General features: G+C 40.9%; 1 protein-coding gene across 1 annotated transcript in view; it reads left to right on the forward strand.

Annotated features, from left to right (window-relative positions):
• The window catches only part of Tbx18 (T-box 18), a 28,678-nt gene extending 15,969 nt beyond the window's left edge, over positions 1-12,709 (forward strand). Inside the window, exons 6-8 of the mRNA XM_005347535.3 lie at positions 1,650-1,714; positions 8,019-8,113; positions 9,962-12,709. Coding sequence (XP_005347592.1) covers positions 1,650-1,714; positions 8,019-8,113; positions 9,962-10,686 — 885 coding nt within the window. The 3' untranslated portion in view covers positions 10,687-12,709. The remainder of the gene's footprint in view (positions 1-1,649; positions 1,715-8,018; positions 8,114-9,961) is intronic.
• Positions 12,710-13,267: the final 558 nt, after the last annotated feature.

The following is a 13,267-nucleotide window of genomic DNA, read 5'->3' on the forward strand; positions in this document are numbered from 1 at the left end:
CTTCCTTCCTTCCTTCCTTCCTTTCTTTCTTTCTGATTTCTGCCTCCTCCCTGCCACCGCCTCCAGGAAATTTATAGACATTCTGATTAATGTCAATGTGATATTCGTATCCTGAGTTCATGAACCATTGTACATAATTTTTAAAGTATTGCTTTTAAAGAAAACATAAAACTAGGGTAATAGCTATGAATAAGTTGCTATAATAAGTGAAGAGTTTGCACAAAACTCAGTATGGCATCCATAACCTATGCTGAATAAATCTGATAATATTAGCACTAAAAATAATGATGATAATAACAGAACTATATTTTTGTTTAGAAAGGTGCTTTAGAAAAGTATAAATCTATACTCATAACTAACATCTGAAATATTTAAATTATTTAACGTTATTTAAACATTACTTAAATGAACAGAGAGTTGAGCTTTAATATTGTCTGTAATAGAAAATTCTTTTCAGTGATAGAATGGCAATTAATAATAAATTAATCAGCAAGCTTTTATAACATCATTTATAATGTAGTTATAGCCACATATCAAGATGATATCTGATGGAACTCGTGTGTCTGGAGTATTGCAAGACTGATAAGGCTAGGGGTATGCACAGGCCAGGAAAGGAGGTTCCAGGGAGGCCTTCCATCTCCACCATGCTACCCAGCCAGTCTCATCCTTAGCAGGTTAATGTAATCACAAACATGCTCATTAATGCCATAGATTTTATAAGACCAGGAATTTAGAAAGCAAAAGACAGGGAATAGGCTCTGCATGCCTTTGTGCAAAGGACAGATCTTTTAAGAAACGGAAGTGTTACTCAAAAGTCAAGTTTAGGATGGTGTGAGTCCACCATTAATGGAGGTGGTGAAGATATTTGTAAACTACTTTCTTCTAGACTTTGAGACCTTAGTGGGCAAGAAGCCAGTTTTGAGGCAACAACGTGAAACTACTTAAAATTAAGTATTTTGAAGCTAGCATGTATTTCTACCACGTTCATTTTGATTTTGCTCTGTTAGAAACTTTAAGTCAGATGTTTAGAATCATTACAGTTCGATGACCGGCTAGCACTGTACAGATAAGAGATGAAAGAAAAAGCAAAGGGTAGGGGAGAGACAGAACAATGCTGTGGCAGGAAGGTTAGGGAGTGTGGGGATTTCCAATTCTGAAGAAGGCAAACAAGCATATAGTTTGTCAACAAATGCAGGCTCTGCTTGACATTCAGTTCTCAGCACTTCAAGGTAATTGGGGTTAAACCATACTCTAGAGTCGAAGGGAGTAACTTCAATTTGAGAGGATGGTCTAATAGGACAGTGTGGCAGGAGGCTATTCAATTCAGGTTCTTCCTGCAGACATACTCAAGACAAAATAAGCCTTTATCCGTGTATTAAGATGGCAAATGAGTGAAGAAATACCTTTTTCACAGCAGATGACTGTTCTGGATGACTTCTGAAATCTTTTATCTTCACTGTTAGGATATTAAACCTAGAGAGAGGAACAGGGAACACACACACACACACACACACACACACACACACACACACACACTCCTCTGTCAGTTAAATTTTGGATTGTCGGTATTTTTACAGTTATCTTAAGTTTTAAATAATACTCTGTAATGTTTATATAAGATTTAGTGTGGTCTCTTCTCTACTCTGCAGATCACTCGCCTTAAGATAGACAGGAACCCATTTGCCAAAGGCTTTCGAGACTCCGGGAGGAACAGGCAAGTGCTAGTAAAAATCTCCTGGTTGTTTTAGTAAATATATATAAAGTTTTAGTGTGATTTTTTTTCTGTTATGAACTTTTAAAAGTTAACTTAAAAAACATAGTGTTGGAATCACTTGTGCTGAGAATTTAAGTTGGTAAACATTGTGTCTTGGAGGTAACTTAGGTATAGAGAGTAGTCACATGGCTGCACTAAGGTGAGCTTTAATGTGTGAGGCTGGGGTGAAGATGCCAGCTCTTGGCTTGCAGATTGCATATTATTTCTGGAGAGGCCATGCAGCAGCCGACCCAATGGCCCCTGTATCTTCTTACTCCAAGAAATTGTCCTTTCTGCCTTTTTTGGTTTAGAATGTTCTTAGTGATGACATACTGTCTACTGATTCTGTGTGATGTGATAAGAGTGTGAAACTCTCTTATTAACTCAGATTTTCAGCTGGAATATGAAATAATTTCACATTTCCAAAAGACCCAAACTTCTTCAGTTTTCAAATTTGTCTTGGCCCTACTGACAGCCACACACTTATTATTTTTTTTCTGTGTTGTGTTTTACGGTGTTTGCACTAAGTGGGCCAGCAACAACAATTAACGCCACTCTATCATTTTTTATCAAAAAATAGGTCACCCAGGCTGTTTGCTGCAAGTTTCTAAATTTATCTATATGAGTCTATTCCAGTAAAGTTCAGTGTTACATTTTCTAAAATAATTGCTGGTCATAGAGGGTGATAATAGAGGAACAGTCTCTAAATGCCCTTTCAGGTAAGGCTTTGATGTGCATATGATAAATACATTTTTATAATAAGAAACATTTGAACTCTATTACTTCACTCCCCAAATTATTCTGATGTGTTTTGAAACTGGCATTAACTGGGTTTGTCTACACGAACTGAAAACCCTCAGTTATCAAGTAGCAATTTCACTTGAAACTTTAGAAGGAAAACAATCAGGTAATATTTTAGGTTTCCAGTGTTTTCAGCTTATTAGACCATCGAGATAGGTGACAGACAGGACTCAAAATGTGCCAAAGAGACTGGGTGTCATCCTCGTTTACAGTGCTGTTAGTTACCTAAGCCACACACAACTGAAGTACTAAAAGGCACCTAAGATTCAGTGGGACTAGAGTGTCCTTCCAGTTGGTGTTAGGGGGATCAACAAGACTGGCCAATAGGAGAGAGTCCTTTGAAGTGCTTCACTCTGTGAGAAGGGTTGCAGGAGTTAACAAATTTATCTCGCCCTGAAATTGCTTAATGTCGTTTTGGAAATGTTTCACTGTGGTGAAAAGTTGTGCCTGGTGGTTGTTATATTATGCTTCTAGTTATCTTGCTTTTCAGGGATGTTTTCGAAGATTGAGTGAAAGACCAATAACTTAGTAGCTCTAAACTGATAGGTGTGGTGGTAGAAGAGAACTGTGAAGTGAACCTTTTTCTGCCTTGGAAAATGTTTGGGTGAACCCTTCTTGTGAGCATCAGAACAACACTTCAGAGTCGTGCATTGACTTTGTCACCAGAAAAACTATATATTAAAACTCTATAGGATGACCACACTTAAGTACCAGAAGCCATGCCCAAGTTGTTGATTAGTCTGGGAAAGATGGCGCGGCTGCTGACACTGGAGAGAGGGTCACTATGAGGCAATGGCTTATGAAGTCTTAAAATATATTTTGGACAAAAAGTAACAAGTGACATTTCTATAAGAAGCTGGGTGATGGGACTGGAGAGATGACTAAGTGGTTAAGAGCACTGGCTGCTCTTCTAGAGGTCCTGAGTTCAATTCCCAGCAACCACATGGTGACTCACAACCATCCGTAACGGTATCTGGTGCCCTCTTCTGGCCTCAGGAATACATGCAGGCAGAGTACTGCATACATAATAAATAAATTAATTTTAGAAAAGCTAGATTATGGGCTCATAAGATAAAATTTGAGGAGGAATTTTAGATATGCCAGTGTAATGAAAAGATTTGGTAACTTCAGTTGTGCCATTAAAAATCCTCAGTCTAATTGGTGAAAATAAACCACGGAGCCTGTTGTTCAGTTTGGAGGCCACGGGCTCGGTTTGACATGGGTTCCCTTCACTTCTGGCTGTTTGGAACTACGTAGGCTTGTCATCAAATGGTGCTTTGCATTATTTCTTTTGATTCTAATAAAACCTGTAATGTTTTAAATCAACACACAGAAATAATGAATTATGTTTTAAGCGCTCTGAATTTTGTTAAATTCAAAATTCTTATTTTGCTCCAAGTGATGGTCTTGCTACAGGTGAAGTGAGTTGTGTTTATATAGAGCTGTGGTTCTCAGCTTGTGGGTTTAGACCCCTCTGAGGGTCAAATGAGCCTTTTGCAGAGTTTGCCTAAGACCACAGAAAAACACAGATGTTTACATTACAGTTCACAACAGTAGCAAAATTACAGTTATGAAGTAGCAATGAAAATATGTTATGGTTGTGGGGACACCACAACCTGGGGACCTGTGTGCTCAAGGTGCAGCTTCAGGGAGGCTGAGAAGCACAGCGTTAGAACTTTCTGGTTAAATAAAGGTGGAAATAAAGTTTTCACCTTTTCTCATGGAATACTGCTCCATGTTTAAAAAACTGACCGTAGCAGTGTGGAAAAAAAAATCCGCCAATTTAAAATATTTCAAAGTTATGTGTTATTTTTCTTAAAAAATTAAAAAGAACACGTGTTCCATGAGAGGCTTCATTGAAAGTATAGTGTCTCTGAGGGCATAGAGGGACATATAATATTTTTTCAAATATTAATAGAGGAAAGTCTATGAAAAATATCCACAATATTTCTTTATTTTCTCTGGTTCTGCTGTGCAGGTTTACTGTTTTTTAAAACAAACTTTGATTTTTATTTCCCTCGTATATGAAATAAACAAGTTGATCAGGACACAAAATAAACACAGGCGTATGATTGCTTCGGCTTTATAAACACCATTCTGTTTAATTAAAAAGTGTCCTTCTCTGGCTGCTTGTGGCACTGCGGCCTGTTTTACGGGAATCAGTAGCCTCAGCCCTTGCAGCCCTCCTGCAGGCCTTTGCTCCGAGAGTGAATTTATGTGCTGAGAATAGCTTCATTCCGCAGTTGGGCCTTAGGTTTGACCCTATAAAAGTTTTTACTCAGGAAGGTACAAAAATTTCTTCTCTTAAATACTTCAGGAAAAGCATAACCATTTTACTAAATAAACTCAGCCATTTGATAGCATAAATGAGGGCGCTGGTAAATGTGGAGGCTGTTCAAAGGCACCTTGTATAAATTATCGCCTTGGCTACTCTCCTGCAGGAGAGACCTTTCATCTTCTCTTTAACTAGATGGGAAAAGTCTCCATTACTGGAGAAAATGAAGGCTTTTTAACAAAAGTCCAGATTCAACTAATAAATATTTTATAACTGTTTCCTGCAAAATCTCTGAAATCCTCGGTGGAATGGGCAGTGTGAAGTAGCAGCCTCGGGCAAAGTATCAATAGCTCCCAATCCGAATGCTTGTAGTAGGGGTGTCCCTCCAAGTTGTCACTTTAGGCATAAATATTTGCTCTGCTCAGTAACTTCTCCCTATGAATTTGATTTGTGGATTTGAAACATAAGTCAGTTAACATTGCTAAAATAAATAAAGCAGCAAAACACATCTATTGAGCCTACAAACTGCTGGTTTTAGTAAAAGTGTTTCATAATTATATTGGTATTTTCACTATCCAAAACTACCTTTATTAAAATTAACCTGCCTGAGAATAAAAAGTAGATAGTTTGTTTTTAAAATAAAGGTGTGAACTAATATTCTTTAACAAAAAGTGCTTTTCTCTTGAAAACAGTAAAGACTTAGTATTGGTTTAAGCTAAATACAGAGAGACCATCAAAGCAATACTCAACATTCATTAGACCAGAATTAAATAAAACCTACAGATAACACAGTATTGAGACAGACAAGGGCCACAAACTTCATAGAAAAAAAATTAGTTTACCATAAAGAAAATGTTACTGTGTAGTATGACCTCAGGTATTTGACTTGTAGTTTGGCCACAGGTATGTTATCTGATTGACAAAAAGTAGAGTAAAATAAAAGCCATTTAGAATGAAATGAATTATAGGTGGATATAATAGTGCTTTGGAGCTTTATAGCTCAATCTTCTCTGGACACTGAAATCCAGGGAGGACAAATGAGTTAGAGTGGCTTGGAGTCACTGGTTCTTCTGATTCCAGGCTAGCACACACACATGTATGTACCCCATACAGCTCTGTCTGTGACACAGTGATTATATCAGAGGTCAGACTCCTCTCTTCCCACCCACATAGCCCGGGAGAAGCAGCTGGGGGTGTTTTCCCTGTGGCAGACTGTGGTAGCCTCTGTATGGGCTGGTGATGGCTCCTCTGAGACTGAAGAAATTAGGAAGGTCCCCATGCGAGTCATGGCAACAGGAGGTGTAAAACCTTGAAGGATGGCAATGGGAGATGTTTTCCTTGCGTAAATGGTTGCTGCTCTTGGAGGAGCTTCCGTTGTGTTGGAGAGGTCACACGCTGGCAGGAGGTTTTCTCTGCCTTAGTTTTTTGTTCATGGTTTGGGGGTGCAGGGAGGCAGCCGCTGAGTTGAAAACAGTAAGAAATGTTAACAGTCATGAGAAATTTCCAGGTAGAACCTTACCCAGAAGAAGGTTTTTCTGTTTCTGTAGTGCTGAGGATGAACCCAGGTCTTTGTGTGTCCTAGGTACACTGGCTGGTTTGTAGGCATCAGAGAGGAAGGAGCCTCAGCTGAGGAAATGCCTCCATGAGACCCAGATCTAAGGCATTTTCTCCACTAGTGATCAGTGGGGGAGGGCCCAGCACACGATGTGTGGTGTCATCCCTGGGCTGGTCCTGGGTTCTATAAAAAAGCAGGCTGAGCAAGCCAGGGGAAGCAAGCAGTAAGCAGCACTCCTCCATGGCTTCTGCATCAGCTCCTGTCTTACTGCTGCTTTGTTTTAGTTCTTGTCGTGACTTCCTTGAGTGACGAAGAGCAATGTTGAAGTGTAAGCCAAATAAGCCCTTCCCTTCCCACCTTGCTTTTGGTCATGGTGTTTTGTTACAGCAATAGGAACCCTGACTAAGACTCTAGATTTGTGGTAAAGTACCGACATATAACCCTGGCCCTGACTGTGTTATCTTTCTAACAAACTGCTCAGGGTTGAAGTGGTTGAAGATGACTTGTGAAGTCCCAGGCTGTCTTGAGAATGGCTAATTGAAGGGAAAGGCTCAACCCCAGATGCCAGGTTGTATTCTTTAGCCTCCACATATAAGACGGAAGGAAGACTGAGTCACTATGGTAGGAAGTTATGTTTGCATTTAGAGGAGTTGCTTTTGTTTTAAAATATACAGATGAGATACAAATAGTCTGCCACGAAGTTTGTCACTTTGCACATCAGTTCACTAAGTGTGTATGTGAGGCTGATTAATAACTTACAGTGTTGCTACTAACTCTGTATAGAAATAGGGAGCTTTGAAGAGCCCTTTCCACCCTTTTGCACGCTGTGCAAAGCTGAGTGCGAGGTCAGTGCTGCCCCCTCCTGGCCTCCTGGTTGGTAGTGGAGATTGTTGCCCCAGAGCAGAAGTTGGTTTTCTTTGGTTCTTCCTCCGAGCTAGCTCCTGAGGTACCAAATGATGGCAGAAATGCAGAAATGTCTCTTAGAAAAGAGAACTTGACATAAAGATGTTTTTGTAACTATCTCCTTCATTGTCAGAGGGCAGACTCCTTTGACAGGAAGAAAAGCCCCAGAGTACTACAGAGCCTTGGTCTCAGAGTAGCCAGGATGGACTCAGATCCTCAAGTCCATGTGCTAGCTTTAGGGTCCTGAGAAGTTTGGCAGGCATCTTGGTAGGTTTCCATTTTCTTCCCTACATCCCTGTGTGATGATGGAAGTCACAAAATAATCCGACACCAGTTCAGAATTATGAATAATAAAAGGGTTATTTATTTAAGGGAAAAACGTACAGATCACTGTCCTAGATAACAGTCCTCTGTGCTAATAATTGGCACAGAGCCTAGCAGCTGAAAGCGGGAGCCGGAAGCAAGAGAGAGGGTACACGCTTTACAACTGCTTTTAGAGTATCAGACCACACCCAAGTGGGCTGGTATCTTAAAGGCTATTGGCTGAAGGAGTGGAATGTGCTCCCACAGCACCTGTGTGAAGCATCTCTTTTTGCCTGTGGCAGTCTCCTAACCTGCCACTGAGTGTATAATGCGTACGGCATTGCCAATACCACAGATTTGAATAAACTACTAGTGAAAACCCCAACCTTTCCTAACTAGACTCCATTTGTCCTGACCTTTCCATGTAGAATGGGATTGGAAGCCCTGGTGGAGTCTTATGCTTTCTGGAGACCATCACTACGGACTCTCACCTTTGAAGACATCCCTGGGATTCCAAAGCAAGGTAATTCAGTTTCCTGGGTCATGCAAGCAGACCTGAGAAAAGGTGAGGTGTAAGAGGTGCACACTTTGATATTTATACCCACAACGTTGACTCTATCACTAACATCCTCCTACTCCAGGGCCGATCTCTTTTCTCCATGACAGGAGACAGGCCAGGAGAGATGGCTGTCCTTTGATGTTAGAGGTTAAATAATGCATGGTTTAGCTGTTTATTTCATAATGCTTGCATCTCCCTGACATCTCTCATGGAGACGTGTGATGCTGGGCTCCAAAGCCAGGCGTGCTCTACAAGAGTTGCCCACGCCAGTTCCTCTTATTCATCTATTGTCTTTCAGCAGGGTTTTCTTATTGGGTCTGTGCTGAGATTTGGCACACTGGATCAGACCGTTTTGAGCTCATTTCTCACAAGCCCGGAACTTCTATCTCCTTTGAGAAGGGTGACATCTTCACTCTGGTCTGCTCAGGAGGTAGACTCTCAGGTCACCCATGTAGGCAGATTTTACCAGGATCCTGCCAGTTCCCAGTGAGAATTTCATATACTCCGGTTTAGATTATTATCATTGGTTGTTTGGGGCTTTTAGATTATTTAAAGAAGCAGATGAAATACCGTTGTTAGAATAATGAAGGTTTTACAGCTTAACCAGCCCTTTGGAATTTTCCATTCTTAAGTTATGTCAAGTTTGTAAGTATCAGTCTGCCAGCAAATGCAGAGAAGGGAGTTGGAGAGCAGTGGAAGGGAGTTGCTGGTGATTGGTTGTGAGATTAAACCACCCTCTCTGAGTGTCACAGTCTTGTTTATTTCTTGGACCTTTGGTTTGTGTTGCATGTGATTTGCCAACCTGGTTTCTAGCTGGAGTTAAGATTTCGAGGGTCAGAATGATGGCCAAGCGAGACCTGAGTGGTACAGGCGTTGATGCACACAAGCCTCAGTGGGAAGCTACAGAGGTCCAGGAGGTGTTGGCACCCTGACCAGGCTGTGCTTTCCTCTGTGAGGAAGTGTATTGAGCCTGAAAAGACCGTGGGGGAGAAAGGAAATAACACAGGTCAAAAAGAGCAGTTTATTATACTTTGCAAGAGGCAAAATGAGATGAAATTTGATTTTATAAGATTTCTGGTAAGTTTGGCATTTGTCATATTTGTTTTGGCAAATAAGAAAATTTCAAGAAAGCAAACTGAGATAGAACATGAAAATTCTATGTGATCATGTCTTACTGTTTTCTGTTGTTGCCAAATATTTTGTGTTCATCATTACCTAGAAAGATATTAGTCCTAAAATAGTCTTCCAAAATTTCATCACATTTAATTAATTAACTAATTTATTATTATTATATTTATGTGTGTGCACGCATGTGCTTGTATGTGCAATAGCACGTGTGTGGAGATCAGAAGACAAATTTTGGGAGTTCATTTTTCCTTCCACCTTGTGGATCCCAGGAATTGAACTTAGGTTGTTGGGCTTTGTTGCAATTATTATTACTACCCTTGGAGCCATCTTACCAGATCTCGGCTTAAAAATAGTGAGAAAATAGGCCAGGCAGTGGTGGTGCATGCCCCAGCACTCAGGAAGCAGAGGCAGGTGGATCTCTGTGAATTCAAGGCCAGCCTGATCTACAAGAGCTAGTTCCAGAACAGCCAGGACTGTTACACAGAGAAACCCTGTCTCAGAAAAAAAAAATTGAGAAAATGTTTGTTACTCAGTATGAGTTCAATGAAGTGAATTCATTGAAAGCTAAGCCCCTTTTAACCTTTGTAATTCCCTCCCTTGAAACAAACCTTATATATTACATTCACTTACCAAAATTTAAAGAAAAAGTTGGAGTCATTCTTTACATTGCAACTTCTATTATAGGAAACACAAGTTCCTCCACTCTACTGCAAGGTACTGGGAATGGTGTTCCTGCCACACACCCTCACCTGCTGTCTGGCTCCTCTTGTTCCTCTCCTGCCTTCCATCTGGGGCCGAACGCCAGCCAGCTGTGTAGTCTGGCTCCCGCTGACTATTCTGCCTGTGCCCGTTCAGGCCTCACCCTCAACAGATACAGCACGTCCTTGGCAGAGACCTACACCAGGCTTACCAACCAGAGCAGCGAGACTTTTGCCCCACCCAGGACTCCTTCCTATGTGGGTGTGAGCAGTAGCCCATCCATGAACATGTCCATGGGTGGCAGCGATGGGGACACCTTCAGCTGCCCACAGACCAGCCTGTCCATGCAGATCTCGGGGATGTCCCCTCAACTCCAGTACATCATGCCGTCACCATCCAGCAATGCCTTTGCCACTAACCAGACCCACCAGGGGTCCTACAACACTTTCCGGTTACACAGTCCCTGTGCCTTGTACGGATACAACTTCTCCACATCCCCTAAACTGGCTGCCAGTCCGGAGAAAATTGTTTCTTCCCAAGGAAGTTTCTTGGGGTCCTCACCAAGTGGGACCATGACTGATCGGCAGATGTTACCCCCTGTGGAAGGAGTGCACCTGCTTAGCAGTGGGGGCCAGCAGAGTTTCTTTGACTCCAGGACCTTAGGAAGTTTAACTCTGTCATCTTCTCAAGTGTCTGCACATATGGTCTGATGAAGCCTTTAAGTGAAACTGTGTTTGAATCGAATGGATCTTCCTTATTCTTGAAAAAGGCAATATGGAAAAAATGTGCATATAGTAGAAAATGAAGGCTCTCTGAGGATTTGTACTTTCTTCTGGCAAGACTGTAATTAACTATGCATATATATATGCTGTATATTCATAGCATGTAGTATTCTGAAGGCTTCTCACTGCCATGTTTATCCAATGTCAAAGAATATTGACTACATGTACTGTGTTTATCCAACGTGAGCAGACTCTAAAAGCGAAACGGTACACTTGAAAGGTGGTAATGATACTAACCAAAGACTTCTCTATTGCTCCTGTGCAAAGTGATGGGGTTCATCCCAGCAGTTCCACACATTCCTAACCAAAGATTTGCAGCTTCAGTGTCAGATGAGTGCTCTGAGCAGTTCGTATTCGGGGGTTGGTAGCATTATGATCTCTATTTCTGGACACGATGTGAGACCCTCCAGTGCAAAAGCCAGTTAATTCGTAGTGTGTTTCTCTGGTATCTAACAATAAAGGCTTAGCTTTCCATCCCTGCTTATTCTTGTTTACCGTCCACCTTGGATCTAAAAAGCCATGGCTTGGCTGGTGTTTATTTCCTGAAGGAAGGTGGAGCAGACACTTGTGGCTTTTCACTTTCCATTGGACAGAAAATCTTACCTGCAAAAAATGCATCTCTACTATTTTAAAATGGTTCCCCCCTTTCATTTAGTTTATCAAGAAGGCCATTAAAAAGGTCCTGTAAACAATCTGAAACTTTAATTGTCAACCAGGGAAGGGGTTGGATTGTGTGGTATGAGAAATTGCAAAAAGAGAAAGTTAGTCCAGCTCAGATTCTTTTGTCCCAACGAGTATTGCTTATTTATTGACTTTTAATTAGAGGAATACTGCCATCTACCCCCCGAGGTCTTGGTGTGGCTTGGTTTTTAGATTTAGGATCATTTGTCCATCTTTGAGCTGCCTTGAACCCTGGTCTGTGAGTAAGGAAGAGGCATTTCTGCTACTTACTTATGTCTCATAACTCCGACAAATTGAACAGTTCCCCCTCCCTAGCCTTATCTCCCTGTTTGACTCTTTTCCAAAACAGATAGGTCCTGGCTTTATGGTGCTCATGCTACAAGGAATTTCAGAGGGTTATCTCCAGCAATCTGTCTTGTGTTGTAGTCAAAGGCCAAAGGCCATTACTAGAAAGGCCTCCTAGGAGGACCAAGGAGGAAGACACTCATTATGATAAGTGAGCTCTAAAACTTTTAACCTCAACAGTATTTTAGCTTTGGAAGTGAAGAAATGAAAACACGATTGACTTCTTAAAGTGCCTGAAATGAGCATGACTTGAATTTAAAAAAAAAAAAAAAAGGAACTTTGATAGTAGTTAGGGATATGAGCAGAAAAAGTGAGGCATGGGGCCCAGCTCCTTCTGCTGAGGACCCACAGCTTTCCTTCTCATTAGCCATAGGCTTCCTCTAATCGGTCCCTAATTTGCATGGGGAAGGAAACTACCCCAGTTTACTTTTTTACTGAACAGGATCATTGTTGGATATTTAGGGGAATGTTATGTTTAGACAGAACGCATTGGATTTGTCTCTGTTTATAGATACTGACAGATTTTCCCATGGATTCTATAAGAACGTCATCAGATTAATAACAATTTGAAAATCTAACATTAGCATAAAGGGACATGAAATATGTGATAGGTTTTATGCATGGTTTTATTAACTTGACAGAGATTTGGGGAAAAGACTTTGAGAGTGAGTTCAATCTTTGTGCTCAAGGAGATAGTTTTCCATCTTGAGAAAACACTAAGTAGAACATTTCCCTTTTTTGCTGTTGGTAATTTGAGATGACACCATGATGTGGGTAGACTTTTTTTTAGTCGTTTTGGTAAAATTTGCAATATTGTTCAAATGCTGTTTTAGGTTTTGCAGTAAATAATAATCACCACTTCTCTCCAAGGACTAACCTTTTATTGTTGTATTAATGACATGCATACATTGAAAATTATAACTATCTATCTGTATTTTATTAAGAAGTACTTAAGAAATTATATTAAAGTGCATTATTAAACCTTTCATGGTTTTGGAGGGTAATCATTTGAATTGCTTGTAAATATTTTTTCTGAGCATAAAGACATCCATGTGTGTTCTAGACACAAACTCTGCAGCTCTCAACTACACAGCAGGGAGGACTGGGTCTGACGTTCATTTTTCAGGTGTTCAATATAATTTCTTGGGGTGGTGACCATGTCATTGAAGGTGAAGGCCCTGACAGATGTTGAACGCATGACTGTTTGGATGCGTTTTTCAGGTCCAGAGAGAAAGGCACGGATGCAGGAATGATCTGCTTGAGCCGCTAGCCAGTGATGACAGATTACGTCTAGGCCTCTTGACTGGAAAACATTCCAGGGCTCATGGAGATGGGAAGAGGGTGTTGTTATCAAGACCAGTCACATTCTGAAAATTAATACCTGCTTCCATACAAGCCCCCTCCCAGAGGTCAACAGCTTTTCACAAGTGGGGCACACTGTGGCTGACCCCTGATTTCAGGAATGCAGGGGGTCAGGAGACCT

This window comes from Microtus ochrogaster, chromosome 5 (genome assembly GCF_000317375.1).
Source record: "Microtus ochrogaster isolate Prairie Vole_2 chromosome 5, MicOch1.0, whole genome shotgun sequence".
Classification (NCBI taxonomy): Eukaryota; Metazoa; Chordata; class Mammalia; order Rodentia; family Cricetidae; genus Microtus; species Microtus ochrogaster.